The sequence below is a fragment of the Psittacula echo genome, assembly GCF_963264785.1.
Source record: "Psittacula echo genome assembly, chromosome: 2".
Lineage (NCBI taxonomy): Eukaryota > Metazoa > Chordata > Aves > Psittaciformes > Psittacidae > Psittacula > Psittacula echo.
This window is the reverse complement of record NC_137737.1, coordinates 91,305,406-91,327,368: the sequence shown is the minus strand read 5'-3', so window position 1 is coordinate 91,327,368 and position 21,963 is coordinate 91,305,406. Positions and strand designations below refer to the sequence as shown.

General features: G+C 37.1%; 1 protein-coding gene across 3 annotated transcripts in view; it reads left to right on the top strand.

Annotated features, from left to right (window-relative positions):
* Positions 1–21,963, top strand: part of GALNT1 (polypeptide N-acetylgalactosaminyltransferase 1) — an 87,697-nt gene that overhangs the window by 40,663 nt on the left and 25,071 nt on the right. For 2 of the 3 annotated variants that reach the window (XM_080611387.1, XM_080611388.1), the window contains exons 3-5: positions 2,413–2,641; positions 7,768–7,942; positions 21,498–21,664. In XM_080611387.1, the coding sequence (XP_080467513.1) occupies positions 2,503–2,641; positions 7,768–7,942; positions 21,498–21,664 (481 nt within the window). In that variant the 5' untranslated portion in view covers positions 2,413–2,502. Of the gene's footprint in view, positions 1–1,999; positions 2,642–7,767; positions 7,943–21,497; positions 21,665–21,963 lie in introns of those variants that run through there. The other variant, XM_080611386.1, reaches the window with a different exon arrangement.

The window sequence follows — 21,963 nt, the reverse complement described above, 5'->3', positions numbered from 1 at the left end:
TGCAGTTTGTGGTGTTTAAGTACAAGCAAGGTGGTGGTGTGGCTTGATTCTTTGCAAGATCATTTCTGTGGTGAACTAAATTAGAACAAAAGAAGAAGCTTTTTGTATGGCGAGTAAGTACAGTCATACCATGTCAGACATATTTCATCTGTATGCACTGTTTTTTTTCTGCCAGTGGTTGACAGTGTGTATCTAGGGAAGAGAACAGGGGAAGCTGTAATGATGCTTCCTCACGGTACTCTCCTAGCATGTGATGATGATGGCTTGACTTCGCGAAAGAAGATTGGGGAAGGGCTTTACCCACACTTTTGCAAGTGTTAGTAAACCCTTCGGGCCTGCGCAGTGGATTTTTTAGGTGAGGCGCAGCGTGCGCAGAACTGGCCTCACCCTTTACACCTGAGGTTTATCTGCCACGGCCTAGACAGCTAGAACAGTGACAGCAGAGTCCTCAGGTTGTAGGTTTGCTTGGAGTGTCCTTCTCTTAAATGGCCTTACAAGGCTAAACGAACTCCATCTGCCCAGGTCTGACGTTAGAGTTGTCCTTCTCCTAGGATGGTTGCCTTGAAGGCTAGTGAGTCCATCCTGCCCATGGACACACTTTGTCTGACCCGTCAGTTGAGACCTGTCTGGCATGGGAGACCCTAACGGAGGCATATGCCACCACCAGCATAGCTCTCAACCTCACAAGGGCACGCAAGCTCTTTCCCCATGACAAGGGGGTGTCCGGGAAAGAGCCTAGCATGTAGTGACTTGAGAAGTCGGTCAGGGACTGCCTGAGGTAGGGGTGAGGACTTGGTATTTAATAGCCAATGAACACTTTCAGCACTGGCAGTATACTGTGGCAGGTAGTTCCCCTGCATAACTACACATTGTGGGGAATACCTTCCTTTGTTTTGTTTTGGCTTTTTTTTTAACCCCTTGCTACTAAATTGACTTGCTTTCTGCCCATACAAGAAGTAGGAGTAACAGGCAACAGTTATCTGTTTACCATCTCCATGCAGCTGTAGACCTGGCACTTGATTTAGACTACATCTTGTCCAGCTAGGAAGAACACTGCTTTTTCAGTTACATCTTATAATGAAGCTATTCCTTGTTGTCTTCATCCTTTTGCTCTTCTCACTTGGCCTCTCTAATCCTTCTATATCCTTTTTGAAATAACAAGACTGAATATTCATACAGCACTCAAGATGAGAAGGCAGATAATGTGTAATGGCATAGTGACGGTTTGGTTTCTGTTCCTCTCTTAGTAGTCTGTAACAAATTATTTTTCTTTCACTGCTGCTGATCACCAGACTGATAGTTTTATAGAGCTTTATAGTGCAACTCCAAGATCCAGAGTTCAGCCCCATCCTTGTGTCTATTTTAGGAAAGCAAAACAAAATAAAACAAAAAAACCCCAAACAACCCATAGGACTTTTTCTTAGCATACCTCACTTAATGTTTGTTGCGGTAATTTCATCTGTTATTTTATCATTAAGTTGTTCATTACAGATACTTTTGCAGTTCCTAATTTTATGTGGTTATCCCTGTGTACCAAAACTATGTAGATGCAAACTGAGATTACCCGAAACAAAACATCTGGCATCCTATGCAGGATGACGGAGTAGAGGGAGGAGAGAGGGAGGGCAGGAATCAAATTATGGCAGAGAAATAATAAAGGGAAGGTAGTGTTAGTTATACAGTCTTTTTGGTGAGGCTTTTGTATAATCATGGCTTATGATTAAACCATTTAAGTTACTTTAACCATTAAAATTATTGGTTAATATCTTGAGCTTTGAATGTCTAGTAAGTGATCACAGTGTCTTGTGGGTACTTTCCTCACTTTGCCTACTGTTTAACTTGACCAAAAGAGATGTTTGGTTTTGATTTGCTGAAAGCAAAGCATTCTGTCTTTGTGACAAAGTTGTAATATGCCATTAGACTTCATGTAAAATACAGGCATTTGCAGATTGCCATTCCTAGTGATGGCACCAGAAAGTCAGTGTGTAAGGCACAGGAGGAGCATGAGGAATATTAACCATGGGTTTCACACAGCACAAATTGATACCTTGCTTCTTGATGTGTTCCTGGTTTTCATTCAGTTATCTTGCCCTGATTTCCAGAGGGTCCAGAATGTTTCTTTTAATTTAATTAGATGTGCCTGCCCTCTTCTCCAGTAGTTCAGCAGAGTACTCTGTTTTGGTCAGTCATTTTAATGTTTCAGGTGATGAATGTTAACACAGGAAATGACTGGAGTAATGCTGCTTTAATTGACCCTGTTCTCTTAATCTCATTGGGGTGCATGGAGCATTCATTTTGATACATACAGCATTTAACAATTGTTACCTTTAAAAAGTACTTAAAATTTCTGCTTTTAGCGCTGTCCTCAGGTGACTTTTCGTGACATTTTTCTTTCTTTTTTCTTTCTCCTAGGTATAGAACGTGGTGTCTCAAACTGGATTAAAGCAGCCTGTTGATATTTTTATTTATACTTTTTTATTTTTGTATTTGACTTAAAGTGCCATGAAAAAATTTGCATATTGCAAGGTGGTCCTTGCCACCTCTTTGATTTGGGTCCTTCTGGATATGTTTCTGTTGCTGTACTTCAGTGAATGCAACAAATGTGATGAGAAAAAAGAGCGAGGCTTGCCTGCTGGAGATGGTAAGTTTTCTGCCTGATCAGTCTTTAAATTATGCTCATTTAAAATTGCACTGCTTTTAAATATTTGATATCTCCTCCTCCCTCCCACCCCCCCAAAATATAGTATTGCATCAGCATTTAGGTGTTGCAGAATGTTGAATGTTTCTTTGGATGACTAGGGAATAAGCATGTTGCCTGGGATTTATGTTGCACGCTTAAATGGTTTAGATGAAGAATTTTAAGCAGTAACGTACATGGAAAAATAATGAAACTACACAACAAGCAGTTCAGGATTGTAAGCTATGTTAATACAGTATAAAGCATGTTCTAAATTTCTGCTGGTGAAGAAGCAAAGGCACTATTAATTTCACTAGACTTGGTAGTAAAACAAACCAAACCAACAAAGAAGCTTACTTGTTCCCTGCCCCCACAAAAAATGTGAAACATCTCCCCCCCCCAAGCAAAACAGCAAACAAACAAAAAAACACAGAACAAAGGAGGTAAGAAAAAACCAAAAAGGCCAAAATTTGACTAGTGACAATTATTATTAAAATTATTAAAATTATTAAAAAGTGGCAATAAGGGACAGTGAATGTTGTAATGAGAATCAAGTTTATTGTAGTTATTTTCATAAATTTAGTGTCAACTTTGCTTTAGGGAAGTCATCATAGTTGATCCTGTGGGAGAAAGGGTTGGTGCAGGGAGAATTCTAATCCCTGCAGTATCTCGGCGCAGGTGTTTAAAACAGCAGGCAGCTGGTGACTCCAGTTCGTTTGTGAGACATCGAATTTTCTAGTATGGTGTCTCTCCCACTGGAAAGGCTGTGTCTGTATGTTTCACTGCTGCTATAGGAAACTTGGGCAGTCATGCTCAATGTGCTTTTCATCACAAAAAAACTTTCTCACTTGTTGACACCTGGTGTGGTCACCTTTGGTGTCCCTGGGAGATTTTCTGAAATGTTTTGTGAACCATGTTGCTCTGTTACACAATAACACAGGGGAGATACTTAGGAAATGTTAGTTTTGTTTTGTATTCCCTATGATGAAACAGGCTGATAAAGCTCTTCAGAGAACAACCATGTATAGGAATGTAGAATTTCTGTGCTTAGTACCTCTGAACTGTTGGTTCCACAACTGGATGCAAATATTTTGGAGAGGCTCTAGTTCACATGAATTTTGTAGAAGGTACTTAAATTTTCAGTAATTTACATTTCACCTTTTGGATTCTTTTGCAATAAATAGAAAAGAACATGATGAGGAAATTAATTAGGGTTATGTAGAAAGTATGTTTTCATAGGATTACAGGAACTCTCTGGCCTTTCCCTAACATGTGTTTGCTAAAATCCTTGACATCTTTTTAATATCTTATAGTTGGCTTTTAAACAAATAAATAAAACCACAAACCAACCAACCACACAAAACTTTGTCTGTAGTTCTCTATATGTTTCCTAGTTTTTGTAAGCAGATGATTTGTATTGAGGTATGTGCAGAAATGTCTGCTAGAAACCATGGTTTTAGTTGGCACTGTGATGCTTCCTTGCAACTTAGTTTAATTTCTGATGTTAGATACTCTTACTTGTTCTAGTTGTTTACTGACTTGGGATCCGTAGTGCATTTATTCCCACTCAGAATGTCTAGAATCTCCTTAGGTAACATTGAAACTATTTTTTATGTTAAACTTTTATAAAAATCTGCTTTTTCATGTCACTTCCCCCCCCTCCCCCATTCATTTCCATAATTGATTTAATTTTCTTGATTCAGCATAAATTACGTAAGTGTGCTGAATTTTATAGTCTCTTGTCCATGTCACTCTGGTATATAGCTTTTCTTTGCAATTCATGGAAGAATTCCATATCACTTAATGAATCTATTTGACATACGAGTAAGTTTTTATGAAGAGTTTGTAAATTTGTTTTAGGCTGTGCTTGCCTTATTGGAAAAATTAGTCTTCAGATATTTCATCAGGAGTAAAGGATTTTGAGGATAATTTTGGACAGTTCAGACTTTTAATGAAGTTAGAAGGATGATCTCCTTAGATTTTTTTAATACAGAAAATGGAGGAAGTTTCTTTTCCAGAATGAGACTTATAGCTATGATCTAAATTGCCTTTGGGAAAAATCTCTCTTCAGTATTGATGGCATAAGATACTAGCATCTTAAATCATGAGCTTCAACTTATGTATCTAATATTGGATTGTATGTATACTGCTGTTATATTTTGCAAAATAAGAAATAGTAAAGGAATGAGAATGTGAATCTACAGAAACATCTGTGTACATGTTATAAGGAACTGTAAGATGAGCGGAATGAGGTCTTCGTGTTCACCGTCCTAAAGGTTAGGGGTTAGTAGTTGAAATGATGCGAGAGTGGAAATGGGGGACAAAAAGTGATATGGAAAAGGGACAGGTACTTACTGGGTGGTGAGTAAGAGAACTGAAGTAGAGATGTCTTGGGAAAAGGGAGCCTGGCATGAGGTCTGGGTGGTACTGAACTGGGGAACTAAAATGATACCAGAGGAGGGATAGTTGGAATCTAGTGACTGTAGTTGTTTGGGATGATTTGGCTGTAGGCTTAAGCATTTGCCCATCCCCTCCACCATGGCTTGAGAAGCCTGAGGAAGTGGGATCAGAACAATGAGCAGTGTTGATTGCAACATCAAGCTATGGGAGCTGGGAGGGAGCCTGTGATTGTCCTGGCTGATACTGCTGCTCTTTCTTTTCCCTCACCATGACCACTCCAGAGGTGGGAGTAGGTCAGGCATAGCTCTCTCCAGTGCTCGTCTCTGAGGTTGGCTCTCACCTATTCTGAGAAATCCAGAGTGTACACCTTTTGCCCCAGTGTTTACAGGTGTTCTTTCTGTTGGTACATCTTCTAGGTGGCATTCCTTTTCTGTAATTCCTGATGGTTCATCAGGAAATTCAAAGAGTAACTGTTGTTGATGGAAGGCTGTTGCTGTAAGTTTTAAGGTTCTTAGGAGTCGGAAAGAAAATCACTGAACAATTAGTAAGCACCATCAGAGACAAAAACCTCTCTAACTTTTTTACCTGTCCAAACAGCTTTCTTGTAATTATGGCGGTTCCTTTAAAAATTACTTTGGTCAGTGTACTATTGTTGTGGCCCCTAAAGACATGTCATAGAAGAATCCATCAATTTTTCTGGCTTAGCTGACCTTAGGTTTTGAAGTATCTGGTTTTCATCAAGCGTGTTGCCTGGTAAAAAGAAATTTGTAGCCCACAGACTTAAAGAGTTCCTGGATTTTAACAAAGATCTGGAAGAAATCAAGCCCTGTTGGAAACTAACGATTTACTGGTACAAATCAGAAATGCCTGGAAAAACATTACTAGATTTCCTGTTGAATAAGGTGATGATTAAGTCATTCATTTAGCTCTGAAACTTCTAGCTGTAAATTTGATTTCTGTTTGTTAGAAGTATGTCATCAGTACATGTCTACAGTCCTCTAAATGAAGTATTCTTTTCAGAATTAACTGACAAAAGAGCGCTGCAGTTTGAATTTTTAGCAATGTGTATTAGTCATTTGGGGAGAATGTTTTTGGTTTGTGTTTATGTGAAAACTATATGCTTTTGTGGGAAAACAGATGACCATAAACACAGAAACCTGAGAAAAGATGGTTAATTTTTCTTGGAAGTCATCTCTCCCTGCACACCAATCTTGCCTGGCTTTGTATTTACTGAGTTTCATAATATATCTATGGATCTAATCAGTTGTTGCTGGATTTTTCTGCAGGAGAAGGGAGTACTTTATTTAGATAAAATGTGTAATCAAGTAGTATGTGTATTTGCTGATGAAATTTAAAAATTCAATCGATGAATTTGTACATCTGGATAAAACTCACTGAGGTGCTGAACTAGCATGTAACAGCAAGATCTGCAAATGTGAAAGATAAATTTTCAGTTATTTTAGCTATTCAGTTTAGTCAAACTTGAAAAACAACTGGAAGTGTAAATGAAACAGGAAACTATATATTCCTCTAAATAGCAAATATGATAGGATAAGACATTCATTCTTCAGAATGCTGAAAAACATCAGAATAACTGTATTCTGGTTGCTTTTATTCATTCATTTTAGGTGTGTGGAACACTCATCATTTAATCATTTTCTGTCCAATTGAACCTGTATACTAATTGCTATACACTTAATAAAAATAGTTATGATAATCCCACATAATAAACCCAAGCTGAATACATTAAATTAAGCCCAAATAGTTGCCTTATTGTATACCATAATTTTATGTTAATTATCCCCCAAAAGGCACGTATTCTAGTTAAAAGGTTATGCAATTGCAAATTAGTAAGTTTCAATGCGAGTTCAGCCGTTACTTTCTTAGGAGGCAGAGATGCAAAGCAAAACTGCTTGCTCACTGTAGCCAATGATTAAAACAAGTGTCCAAGTCAGTCTGCTCAGGATCTGCTTGGACATATTTATTCTATCAATTTTCAGTGTATGAGTGGCTGACTGGCGACTTCTAGAATTCTGTAGTTCAACTGACAGTCAAGGGGAGTTTGGTAAAAAAGAAAACATCTCTGTGGTGGGAGGGTTTTCTGTGCTAAATGTTACCGCATTACTGCAAATGAAACAATTGCTTCAGGTGCTTGAAAATGAAAGTTTCTCAAGGAACACATTGTGCTTGTAACTGACCCTAAATGCAAACTAACAAAATGTTTCAGTTATTAGTAAGTATGTATTTTAAGTCACGTTTCAGCAAGTATGGAAGGCTTGGGCTTTTCTTCTTTCTTTGAATTTTATTTTCAGTCTTTATATGTCTGTTTGCTTTTGGCATAAGATTAAAATCCCTGTAAAGGAAAAATTAACTTTTCCTGGAAAGTTTGTTGTGTACAAGAGCAATCTGGGACATAAATGTCTGTTGTACCAGAACTTTAACAGTAAAGTCAATTAAGACAGAATGATGGATGGATATAAACCCTTACTGTTTTTTCAAATAAATTGCCATGTCCAAGAGTAGCAGTTAACTACTTCTGTTAAACCTCTATATGAACATTTGTTTTCACTTCCAAAACCTTGTGAGTTTAGAACTCTGTTTGAAACAGGAACACTCCTACAGTGTAAAATAAACTATAAGCAAATAAAAGCAAGCATAAAAGTAGTTACCAACATTTTATTTATTCTTAGTTCCAGAACCCGTACAAAAACCACATGAAGGACCTGGAGAGATGGGAAAGCCTGTGGTCATTCCGAAAGAGGAGCAAGAGAAAATGAAAGAAATGTTTAAAATAAATCAATTTAATTTAATGGCAAGTGAAATGATTGCACTCAACAGATCTTTACCTGATGTCAGATTAGAAGGGTAAGTGCTTTATGTTGTATTAAAAATGTACTCTACTTAAATGAAGAATGTGCAAAGAGTGATCCAAAACAAAAGTTCAGTTCTGTAAGATATTACTGTTGAAGTAACAAGTAGGAAGATTTCCTGTATATATGGTACTTACTCAGGAAACAAGATTGAACAGCAGAAACCAGGTTTTTTTCAGTGTTGCTTAACTTTGAATATGATTACAAGTATGAAGCCTGTTCGGGGAATAGAAATTAATTTGGTTGAAGGAAAACAAAGTTAACTTAAGACTTGGCATTTCAGGAAGAAATTACTTACTTGAAAAATTCATGCATTGCTTGTAATGAGGCAGAGTAAAATTCTGCATGATATGAAATAGAAAAGATTTGATGATGAGAGAAATACTTAAAAAATTTCTTACTTGATGAAGTGTGCAAAGCCTCATTTAGATTGCATTGTAATGTTTTCTAATACCCATCTGGTTTGCTTTTGATCTTGCCTCTGAAATATTGATCCTTTCAGAGCTATTTGAGTCATAAGTAATTAGAAAGAAAATTGTAGCCTAATTTTAAATAAAACTAAGATTGCTTTACTCTCCTGGGGCTACTCTGGCAGGGTAGCTGATGAGTCCCTCTATCCCCAGCCCCTCTTATTTATGAAAGTGACTCTCAAGTTAAATAAAGCGCATGAAACAAGATTTTCCCAATCAATTATCTGCATTCTCTTGCAAGAATCGGATGTTATGGAAACTCCACTTCTTTAATAGCTTTGCTGTTGCTTCTGTATACACAAGACCTAGCTGCTGGATTAATCTGTTTTCATCTTCTATCTCAGCAGGTAGTATTAGCAGAGTAAAATGAAGCTCTGACCGCTTTTCATTTTTAATGAGTGATAAAGAGCTGGTTTGTAGGTACCTTCATCTATTGTAATGAATGTGATTCTGTAGCGTGCAGGTTCCTGGTAGTGCTGATGTTTTTAATAATTGAGCCATATATTTTTCAAAATGGGATCTTGTAAGTTTGAATTAATGTAACTTTTCAATTGATTTTCAGATGTATCATTAGTCAGATTTTATGGTCACTACTTGCCTATTTCTCAGTATAGTGGAAGAATGCAAATCATGAACTTGCAGGATTTTCTTTCAAAACTAACAGATGCGGCCAGGGTCGAAGGGCATGGGTGGTGGTGTTTATATCCTTTTCTCTCTTATGTTATTGTTCTGGTCATGGTTGTAACTTTCCAATGGAATTTCTTGTCATTCTTGCAGATTCATTTGCAATGTCTGCACCCTTTATCACACGCTGTATATGATAAGAAATTAACTCAGTGTAAAGTGGTAACTTCCACTGGTTAAGAATTTGTAGTTAGCATTCTGAACTTGCTTTAGCTGTGAAGAAAATTACAATGTTCATTGGAGACTTTTTGTCAGAGCTGGGATGCTAATTGGGGTGATTTCTATATGCTTTTTCTGGAAAAGCTGAATGGAAAGAATAAACAAAAATTTTGGGAAATAATAGTTGCAACAGTTGGCTATTTGATAGGTAAACATGAGTAATTTGGGTTTTTATGACCCTCAAGTATGGAAGAAACTAAATAGCATCACCTGTTTATCAGTATTCGTGTTGGAAAACTTGTATGTATATATTCACCATTTTTATAGTGTAAGTACAAACATAAGAAAGTAAATTTGTGGATCTAACAAACTAAATTAATGATGAGCTTCGTGAAGTCTAGACTTCAAAGTAATAAAAAAATCGAAAGAGAAATTGTTATAAGCTGTTACAAATTATTACCTAAGCATCACTCAAGCTTTTGCAGACAAATGAAATTACTATAGCTCAACTTTGGCTTAAAATTGTAATCCTTTGTATTGCATGCTTGGCTGTGCTTTGCAGTGTTTCACAGTAAAAGATGCACTGTAAGTTTAGTAATGTTGCATTTTTTTTCTCTTCCATTGTATCAACGTAAATACTGTGACTATGCTATGTGCATGAAAGTGGAATCTTAGAATAGAATTTTAGGTTACATCACAGGGAGTTGGATTTCCTGTTTTTCTAAATAGCTGTCAAGAATTTTAACATTTAGTTGCTGTGTACATTTTTAGTAGATTTTGAGAGAGAAATGGTCTCCAAAAAGATCCTCCTTTTTTCATCTTTTCAGTATGTACCCTGTAAGGTCATGCTAATGAAGAAGTTGGGGAGTGTGTTAACATCTCCCCTGCAAATTTGAGAACAGTACTGTATTTAAAATGCACGGGTATTTTGGTCTGTATGTGTGGATTAATGCTACTTTTCAAGAACACTGTAGCCATTTTCAGAATTGTGAAAGCTATTAATATACTCACGTATGTCTTATGAAAGTATTTATCTCATTAACCAAAATAATCACATGGTCAAACACTTTCTGCTGTGTTAGTAGATTTTCTTCTGTTATAACCTGTTCTATCTATAATATTCATGCTAATATGGAAATAGTTTGTGGAGAAGGAGAATGGGTAGTTTCTAATCATTCTAACCACATTTCTGTGCTTACAGTGCAGCTGCCAGTAGCACTTTCAGTCATAGTTTTGAGAAAGAGGGATATGTTCAAAGGCACACTTAGCTGTTCAACCATGTAATTATTTTCGTCACAGGTTTTGTGGGTTGCTTCCTTTAATGTGGTGGTGGGGGGAAGATTTCAAGTCCTGTAATTCTGTGGCATGTCAGTTCTTCTGAAATACATAAGTCTTTAAATCTTTGCCTAGTGGTTAATTGTTGAAAAGCTGGTGGAGTTAGGTGTGCCAGGACCAATTTGCCATATGTATTTAATGGGGGTAGCATAACCTGTCAGCTGGACATCAGATCTTGAAGTAGTCTACATTATCCTTTGCATTAGTTTCTAGTTCTGTCAACCCTCCCTGTCACCTGTGCCAAGGCAAGCACCTGCTTGGTCCTCAGATGCTCATAGGTTAATCTCTATAGATGACCCACTCCAGGCATCATGTTTATGTTTTGGCCAAGAAATTTTGTTTCCTTACTAGAAGAACAGAAATGTTAGCTGTTTTAATAACTTCTAGGCACTCCTCCAGCTCAAGGAACTTCTCAGTGCAAGACTTCTACAGAAGCTAAAATCTGTGTTCTGCTGAGCCATGCCCCAGTGGTATTAACAGGTTTATATTTATTTTTATTATTTGGCACAAAATTACTGAGGCACACACATGCATTTAAAATCATTGACATATGCCTGAATCGCTAGTCATTTTGTGTCTATAAGCAGAAATATTATTCTACTTATTCTTTTCTTTATCTCAACTGAATGATTTGCTTAACAGAAAAAGCTACAGCAGACGTGATTTTTTAGCTTGGATACTTCTCCAAATCTGGACTGAGGCATGTTAGTGTAACTAATAACTGACAGGGCCACAACCTCTGGAGGGATGCCTTTGCGTAGGAGCAAGCAGCTGGGGATGACAGGTTGGTTTCAAAGTTGCTAGTAGAATAATTTTTGTAAGCATGTCTTATTCTGGTTTGTGAATCAGTCATCAAAGTGGGAGCTGAATCACAGTTGCCAGGAAAATATGCAGCTGTGGGCTTGACATGACAGGAAAGAGTAAAAGATGGGTGATTAGGAGCACTAGAGTGTTGCCTTGATTTTTGCTGGAGATGAGAGAGGCAATGAATAAAATAGGTGTGAATGACTAAAATAGGTGTTCAGCTGTGCCTGTGTGTCTTAGGCCAGTATTCAGGCCAGAAAGTGGTTTGTTAAGTGCATGGAATTTGTATGTGTCATAGGGCTTGGTTTTGTGCTCACGCTGTTTGAGATGACTTGGAAGCTGCTTTGCAAAATGAAGAATGGCTACTGTGTTCTAAGGCAGAGCTTTCCAAGCTGCATTCATTATTTAATAATTTGTGGAATATATAAAACGTTAAGGAGACATTTGGGTCCCTGGCGTGAAAGTTTAAACCCAATTCTGACGTTTTTTACGGTAGAAAAGAGCATCTTAAAATGCTGTTCTCTTCCAGGCACAAGTGGTCAAGGCTGGAAACAAGAGAGTCATAGCTGGGACAGAGACGTGTAGTTCATGTCAGCTTTGGTTCTCACTGGAGTGAGGAGAGTGTCATATTTTGCAGATCGTGATTTCTTGGAAAGGGGTGGGCTTCCCCAAGCAGACCTGCAGCAAGGAGACATGATACCTTTGGGATACCTTAGTAACCAAGGCCATAGATTCTCTAGAACTTAAAAATCTAGACCATAAAAATCTTCCTTTTATTTTATTCCTTAGTTGGTATAATTTTGCCAGAATTAAGAGGTATAGATAGTGATAGGGTGTAATCAAAGCTTTTAGCCAGATGGCCCTACGTATTTGTGAACTGGGTCTAAATTAATACAAACTGTTACTTCAGCTACTTAATAGAAAAATAAGATGCAGACCTCTGAGAGCTTAATATTTCACTAATACACTAATGTGCTCAGTTTAAGTGACTGATGAAGGTTTTTTTGCTGACTTAAACTACCGTGCTCAGTTCCTGTTGCCAAGCTTGCTTTCACAATCATGAGGAAGTAGGCAATTATTTTTCTGGGTTAAAAGCCATTCCTCTAAGTCTAACTTACATGAATGTTGTGGAATTTGTTGCAGTTATGCTGGTCTCCTTTCTGAAAAAGTTCTTCAATGACTAATTCTGTTATGTCTTTGCTTTCAAAGAACCTTATTTAGATTTAGGCACTATAAATTGTATGCCACGATAGAATGCTTTTCAGTTATGGGACTGCAGTGTGGCTCTCATACATGTGCTTAAAAATGTATTGTTGATTTTAAGCCTGAAATATGCATGCAAGAGTACACTGGAATTGGTATTTTTAACTTCTCAGAACAAATTGATTTTGCTGTATACTTTAAGATACTACAGTTGAATCATAGGATGATGCATTCGCAAAATTTGCATAATCCCTGTGTGAGGAGAACAGTTTGAGTGAACCTATTCATAGAAAAACAGTAAAGGCACACATGCAGGAGCATGCTCTTGGAACTCAAATGTGTGACGCTGGGGCTTTAAATGGCAGTACATGAAGTATTTGCTTCTGTGTGAAGCTAGTAAAGGTGTGCTCTCTTTGCTTCTAACTATTCAGGAGAATAGTGAAGGGGTACTTTCATATACTCATATACATAATCTGGTGTAAATGTGGACTTCAGCTAAAAGAAGTCTTCTCACTGCTTCTGTTGATACTGATCTCATGTTTGTGTGGCCTTCACTGACTGGGTGGAGGATTGCACATCAGAAAGGGAAAAGAAGTATATTTTGTTGAATCAGCAAACTGAAGCAATACACACCCAGCAGCTGTATAATTACCAGAGCTGGTGCAAAGAAGGGGATGGGACAAAACTGTAATGGTGAAAAGTGGGATTATTGCTTTTGGCAGCAGCTCACAGTTCCACTGAATTAGGAGGAACGTGGGAGAGGGGGGAGGGAAAGGGGAGCAACAAGACACTTTGTTACAAAAAAGTTTGTATTGAAAGTTCTGTGGGTGCACACGGAAAGTCTGTCTTAAATTACCCATAAGGTCGTGGAGTTTTAAATATCTCCATAAATTGTGATACGCTGTGTGAACTGTTGGTATTCATTTAGGTCAGGTCATACTGATGTAAGAGATAATAAAAAAGAGTAAAGTTGGTAACATAGGTGGTGGAAGACTTCTGAAGTTTATTCAGTGTTTTTTTACAAGCTAGAAATCCTGGCTGTTTATTAACCTGGCATCTCTAAAGGAAATCTGCTGATCTGACAACCAGTATTGTAACATTCGGCAATGTAACACTGGAAATCTGAAAGCATGTGAGGTATTAAAGACTACAATTCTTTCAAGCAGGAGTATTTTTTCATCTGGCTTTTGTGGTGCCTATAGCCTGTTACTGGCACACTGTAGAATCAGCATTTGAAAATGTTCTTGTTCATGTCAACTTAATGAGTAACCTGGAAGAAACTACCTTTAAATCTTTTTCCTGGAAGATTTAGAAGGTGAGGGGGAAGTCACTATAAAAATTCAGCTTGTTTCTTTATATATAAATATATATATTTTTATTTATATATCTATACACACCTGTATATGCATACGTATATACATGTATGTGCATATATACAAAAACACTTGTCAATCTCATTCTTAGTTACAAGTGTCTTCTATTTTTGGATAAGCAGCCATATCCTGAACTATGTTCAAATTGATAGGTCAAGTATGGAAAATAATTTGGCTAGGGAACTTAGGATTCAATTTCAGTCTTTGAAGACAGAATTGTGTTTGCTTCTGTCAAGAGACCCTTTCCTATGATTGCTTTCAGGATAAGGAAAATAGTAATTGCAGCTAATTATTTTTGTGAAATTCTGCTTGAATTCTGTAACCACAATGGTTTTAAGGACCATTTTGGATTTTGTTTCCAGGGTCTAAAGAAGATTTCTACTTGACTCATGAGATAATGCGACCTTTCTTATATCCAAATGTTTGAGATCAGAAGAAAGGAAAATTTCATACTCTTGATGTCAGGTAAATTGCGTAATACTATTCAAGGCAGACATTAAGCAGGCTGGATGGAAATGCTTAAGTAAGAATAAGGGATTTGCCTGCATTCAAGTCACCTGGTCAGAAAGACTAATTGGAGTTGTGATATGAATTACAGAAATGAAGACTTCTTTGTAAGCCAGGTTGTTCTGATTTGATTGGAAGAAGCAGCTTCAGGGGTAGCATGAAGTTTTGTCGTAACTTTATGTGCTTTCTCTTTGTGCAGCCACAAGTTAGAACTGTGGTTGCATGCAGTCTGTGTAGTGAAAAGTGGTTTGGCATGTTATGACAGTCAGCGATTCCATCTTTCTCAGAAGTATTGCTTTTAGCCCTTCTAGCTGTGTTCCTTCTGTGTGAAAATGAGATCTTTATTCATCTTGTCTTCAGTTCGGGAGCTGGGGTTTTCTTAAATTTTATCCTGGGAGCAGATTTATTGACACTCTTGTTCATAATGATATCATGAGGCTGCTGCTTATAGACAGGAAAAATTTAAGTCAGTGTTTACCAGAAACACACCACTTGAGTGCTGGTGGTTCTTGCTGTAGTGTTTTGACACTTTCTCTGCCACCTCTGCTACAGGGCGTTATCCTCTGATGGAAATGTAGGTCAGTCTGTACAGCTTAAGGTGTCTTATTTCTAAACTGTTTTCATCCCTGACTTAAGTAGAAAGGAGGTTTTGCATTAGACATAGCTGTGCCCCAGCTTTGTTACATAAAGTTTATTGCAGGCTGTAACTTACGGTAAGTGGACAGGTAAACAATGGATTACTGACATTTTATGGCGCTGTGGCGATATTCATCAGATATCGGTAATTAAAGCCTGAGAGTTGTTCAGATTTTCTGCTTTTCTTTATTGATCTGGCATTAATTTTGGCAACCTGAGTAGAAAATAAATGTGTATTTTCAAGATCTAAGGATACTGATGCTTACTTCCCAGAGACTCCAATATATTTGAATACTCAAGAGTATACTGTTTGTACTGCATCAGTGATATTAAACAGTTTTATTACAGGGGCTGTATAGTATTTCCTGAAAGTTTCAGCTCTAACCTGATTTTCAGCTAGACTTGGACTATTCCTTTGTCAAATTTTACAAATTTGTTCTGGGATGCAGTTTATTTGTAACTTCAGCCTTTATTTATAACTTGTTTGTAGTATGCAAGATAAAAGATTGTAGTAAATTTGTAAAATGACTAAATATGCTTCCCTCCCTTCCCCAATCTGTTGCTAGTACAGCTTTCAAAAATGTATCAGCACTTGATTATCATACTGCACATATGAGCTCAGGTCTAAGCCCTACTGGGGTTTCCCAAGTGAGCTGCTTAGTGCACAAGGAGACACTTTTGCTTGTGTTCCACCTCTGTCCTTTATCTGTGTGCAGTGTGTATCCCAGGGTTGTGCGCAGTGGGCTAGTAAACAAGGATTGCATGCGTGATTTACTGCTGTTAATGTTTTTGAGTCCTTTGAGTAAATTGTTGGTCATGCCTTGAACCTGTGAAAGGCTGGTGGAATCTGGGAATAAAGTTGGTATCAGGTATAGCAAGTGATGGCTCATGTAGTCTATTATTTTTTGTGATTAGGGGAAGCATAAGAGGCTTTGTTTTGAAAACTATGTTTAGAAACCAAAAAAAGAATGTTTCAATTTTAACTTGTGCTCTTATTGTTCCTCTGTGAAGAATAACCTGTTGGCAGCATCAGAAGGGGTAGAGATCTGCCCTGTAGGATTTAGGAATTTTGTGTTTATTTCTCGTACAGAATATAATTATGACAAAATCTTTATAAAAAATACCTTTTTTGTTTTGTTTTGTTGTTTGTTTGGGTTTTTTTATTGCCTCAGTGAATGAGGTTTTCCTCAATTGTATCTCACTGCATAAACATTATGGCAGTGAATGATTAATTTCTTACAAGACCTCTACCATGTTTAGGTGTTTTTTGGGGGGACGTGGTTCTTTAGCCTACGAAACAAAAGCATTTAGTAGCTGTTAGGATATTAAATGCCATTTTATTATGTTACGTTCAGAAATTATTTAGCATGACTTTGAAGAGTGTGCAAACAGATCACTACTAACATTGTAAATATTTTGTCTTTTGAGATTTGAGAATATTGCACATGTAGCATTCAATATTTGGTTTTAGGAATAATTTCTAAGTAAATTGATCTATGAATGCAATTTCATAGTATCAATAGAAAGCCAAGCAAGTACTGTTCTGTATTAAGGTGGCTGCACAGTTGCCTTTTTTTTAAGGTAAATTTGAAGTGCTTCTGAAAGTTCCAACAGCAAACTGAAAGAGGTGGCATTAGGATAGTGAGGGGTGGTGTCCCGAGTCCCTGGCGTCTCTGTGCCTGGGGTGCCGATGGCTAGTGGTAAGCCTTGTCAATCTCCCAGTCAGGTCCTGAGCAGTGCAGATAGGTATCAGAAGAATTTCACTTTCTGAGGAATTCAAATGAAGAATCTTGTAAGATCACCTGGTAGATTACTTCTGTCCCCACAGTGGTAAAGTACATTTTTCTCATTCCTTCACTGGCATCAGAGAAGAGAGAGGCTTCCAGTTCTGCTAGATGTGGAGAGGGGTTGAGATTATATGGTTGTGGTGGTGCAGGAAGTGCAAAATGAAGAGTTGTCTTCCTTCCATGCAAGATTGTGCTGAAGCAGCAATTAAACTCTTGAGATTAATGGCTTAATTTTATTTGGACAGAATTGCATTACTTGCTGTCTCTTCTGGTTATTTTCATAATGTCTTCTGTGGGCTATTTGTACCCTGTGTTGAAAGAGAAAGTAGGAAAGCAGCTTATTCAGAAGTTCTTCAGATGCATTTGGAATAGCATCAGGTACTTTCCAAGTGGCTATGTGTAATCTGCTGAATGCAATTCTCTTTTGAGATTATTTTTTTCTTTTTCTGAATATCCCCCTATCTAAAACATGCAGAGCTTCTATATAAGATTCAATTAACACCTTCATTAAAAACTCACAATAACAGAGAAGTATAACACAACCCATAGTTGATTATTTAGACTTCCATCTTAAAAATTTTTGTGGATTTAAACCCTTGAAGTCAGGCTGCAGGGTGTTAGGGACAACTTAAGCTTATTCTGCTGTCGCCGTTCTTCTTTAGCAATGTTATATATGCTAGGATTTGTTCTCCTTCCTTTGCTTTTAGTCCATTAAATTAGAATTTAAGTTGTGAAGGATTTGGATGTCTTACACTGCCTTGTGCTCTTGGGGAGATATGGACCTGAGAGTAACTATGTAGTTCTAAAGAACTGAGCCTAAAGTATTCTGAGTGCTTGATGCAAAATTGCAAAAAGGTAAAATTCTGTGAAGAATGTATACGACTGTTCTAGAGAGGTCAGAGCAGAGTTATGTCTCTATAGTTCTGTGACTCCTTAGTAAAGCAACTTCTAAAAGTCTAGCTTCTAAACTTGTTTTTCTGAAATCTGATTTTGATTGGGCATTAAAAATTTGGATAACTTCATTTCCTAACTAATTTTCCATTTTATCTCCTAATTACATGAAAGCAAGAAATCAAAAATTAGGGAAGAATACAAGGCTAACGTAGCTGAAGGTGAGGATTTCAGTGCATGAGATGGAGACTTGCTATGAAATAAAGAACATTACTGTTTTAAGCATTGGAATGTGTACATGAAGAAATGTAGACTAATTAGGCTTTTTGTCTTGATCATATTTTAACAATCTGGCATATTAGTTTCCTGTGCCTGTAGGTAATAGGGCAGTAAGTCTCTGCTTGCATTTTAAATGTCTGACATTTCTGGGGAGTTTCCACAATTTAAATAATATATGGAGTCACATTAGCCAAGAGTTTGCATGGTGGATGCTGTAGATTAAGGAAAGAATGATGCATTCCACGTGAAGTAGACATTCTCAGCTGCTGTTTGGAGTCTTCACCAAATTCCTGGAGATGGTATGCCTTCCTAATATTATGCACTCAATTTTAAAACTGTTTGAGGCGGGATCCAACAAAAGGAACATAATATATTAGTTGTTAATTAAAATTCAAATTGTCCTTAGTTCATACACTGTGTCATACCACTCACGGTTATATTCTGCTACTAATGTTGCATAACAGTTGAAACTAATACTTTATTTTAAATTCTGTAGTAATCCCTTTCTGGGGTAATTTGTTTTCAAATGAAGGACAAAAAAGATTCTTAATTTATATATTAGTAAGGATAAAACAGGGTGTTTGTACAGGAAGTTAATACTCTAATTACAGCCATCAACTGTTCTATTTTATTTGTCTGATATTCTACAGCAATACATTCTTGGGGGGAAGAAGTGTATGTCAATGTTTTCAAAATTAAAAATGGAGTAAATAGCTAAAAGGTATTTATAGAAAAGCAGGTGAAAGCAATATGAAAAGTCAGGTATCATACTATTCTTTCCTTTATTCTGCCTGCATCAGTAGATCTTTCCAGAATAACTTCACACCAAACCCTTTAAGAATAGCAATAAAAAATTTCAAGCCAGTTTTATTATGGAATACCCTTGTGTTACACATGGCAGCCTTTTACATATTGCTAAACAGGCCAGTCTAGGGCCACTCTTAAATTGTTATCCCAGAAAGTGTTGATCTGTGGGGTTGAGGATAGGCTTTCCTCTTAAGGAAAGGAGGATGTTCACCTTCTGCAGGATAGGGTATCCCAAAAGATACCTGTAAACCTGCCTCTTAGTACTAAAAAGTTCCCCTTCAAAGATGGGTCTTAAATGTTTTGATATATTTATACTTAGGACAGTGTAATAGTTTATAAGCATGGTAGTCCCTGATCACTTGGCTGGCTTTTATTATACCAGTTCATTGATTTGAGCTCAAATCAAATCTTCTGTAAGACCATGAACAAAAAGGCAAGGCTGGAGATGAGAGATTTCATATTACAATAGTGGATCCTGTGGCCGCCTCAGCAAGATATTCTTGGTGAATGACGCATTGTTATTGCTTTTCAGAGAACTGCTAGCAGGCTCCTCTCAGGTTTTTTACAAATATTCTGCCAAAAAGTAGAGGAACAATAGATGGATCGGTGTTGCTACTGTAGCTGAAGGTCTACAATCAGACACTTCTTTTCTAGTCTAGGAAGCAGTGCAGCAGAAGGAATAAAACATTAAGAATCTGGTTTTAAAGTGGCAAAATAGGCTGAAGAAGTGACAAATATGGGGGAAAGATTATTTGGCTTATGATTTAATATTTCATCTGAAATTCATAGCATCTTTTTAAAAGGCTATTTTTTTTCAGGTGATACCACAGAAATAACTCCTTCAGTTGGCATGCTTTGCAGGTTTTTTTACATGTGAATTAAATTGGAAAACATGGGGATATATGGCTGCTTTCACTAAAGATTTTATGATATTTCGCAAAGTTTTCATGATATTCACTTCACTGAACCGAATATTTGGCCATAAATGTATAAATAAGTATAATGTTGAAGACAGGTAGTGCCTGATCCTACAGCATCAGTTCTCAGAAATGAAAAATGATGCCATTGAAGGTCTTCCAGATATTTCTTCAGTTGTATCTGGATTTACAGATCTCTTCTGGGATCGCTGTGCACACTGAGCTTTTGTCTCCACCTCAGAGCTGAAATGACTGCTATGAGAGCTGCTGTCACTTCAAAGAGCTCTGGCTAACCAAGTTATCCAGCAAATTAAATATTCCTTTTGGGAGCCCAGTTTTGGCTGACATTTCTGGTGTCACTGGTTTGAATGGGATTAGATGCTGACACCATAATCCTGTATTGGCAGGCTGTTCCTTCAGTATTAGTTTTATATGTTTAAGGTAGAGGATACATACTATGTACTTCTCAAGCATTCAGACAGCACTACTGTTAAGGCAATAGTCATGAATACTTGTTAACATATTTTAATAACATTTAGATCAGGTTACATTATAGTGAATCAACTCAATAATTTGAGATCCAGTAAAAACCTTTTCAATGAAGCTCCATTTCATGTATTTCTTTTTCCTCTTCAATGTTTTCCTTCTGTTTGCGATCTGCATACATCTCTATCTTTGATTCTTAAAGGATTTGTACCATCAAATCTTATATGAGTCTCTGTGTGTGATTTTGAATGTGCAGGAGGAACAGATCTGTGGAGAGAACACTTCAATTTGCAGGGTTATTTTTTAGAGCAGAATTGTATTTTCAGAATTGTTAAAAGTACTTTATGTGCAGCATATTGATTTTTATTTTTTTTTTTTTTAGGAGATACTGAAAATATCACTTGTTTTAAAATAGTATTATGGAATGTAAAATGTTGGCTGCATGTAGGATTCCTTGGAGCGTGTATCATACATCTGCTGTTAGGAGAGCTAAACCTATGGTTTTCTGTGCTATCTTGGGAATGTATATAATTCTCTTTTAACTTGGTGAGCCTTTATATAGTACTTCTAACATGTATACAGTAAGTAAGAAAAAAGCCCTCTTTGTGTAATATAAACACATTAAATTATGAAATACACTTAACTCACCAGTATTACAGGTCTTGGCTTTTTCCAAACATCAGCTGGGCCCAGGATTCTTTCCTTATCTTATTTTTTGGTTTTGTTCATTATAGACTTCTCATTGAGTTTACTTCCTAGTTTGTTTGCCATTTCTTGTGTTTCTGTCTCCATTCTCCCCTGTACCCATTACAGTACTATGATTTCGCCTTTGCACTCTAAGGGAATGCAAGCCTAAATTAGGGGTTTGGATTAATCTGTCTGGACATGCCACTCTTCACAAAACAGGGATAGTGGAGACACATAATGTTATCTCTGTGCCTTAGCAGTATGGATGTGTCTTGTAGTATTGGTTATTAAATCGAGGTTCTCCTTTTTTGGTGGTATGATGGAATACATAGATGTGTACATAAGGGTGTGTTTTAGGTAAAAATATAAATTGGTGCAACCTTTGCTCCTTTGTCATATTTTTCATACAACTGATGTGTCATGAATGTTAGTATTGACACTCAGAAATAAACTTCAAAATTGCAGTTTTGACTGAAGGCTTGACCTTTACAAATAGATGATGCTGTACCTTATTCTTGTTCATAGGTGTAAAACGAAGGTGTACGCAGACAACCTTCCCACAACAAGTGTTGTCATTGTTTTTCACAATGAGGCTTGGAGTACACTTCTACGAACTGTTCATAGTGTGATAAATAGGTCACCACGACACATGCTGGAAGAGATCGTCCTTGTCGATGACGCCAGTGAAAGAGGTAATGATAATGCCAGTGCTGTAGCTTGCTGCTATTTATACTTAAAGTTGAGACTGACTTTCTACAGGCTTAGCTTTCCTCAGCAAAACACAGTAGCTGAGACAGGGGAAGGCCGAGTGAGTGATGCCCATTGTGAAACACAGTTGGGTCATTCTCCACTGAAAACTAGTGTAAGTTTGTCTGTTTACTTTTCTGTTGACAGTATAGAGTTTGTGTTTGCTAGAGGCTTTATCCTATCACAGATTTCATATTTTGTGTTTAGAATTCTAACACATTCCTAAAGCTTTTGAGGGTATTTA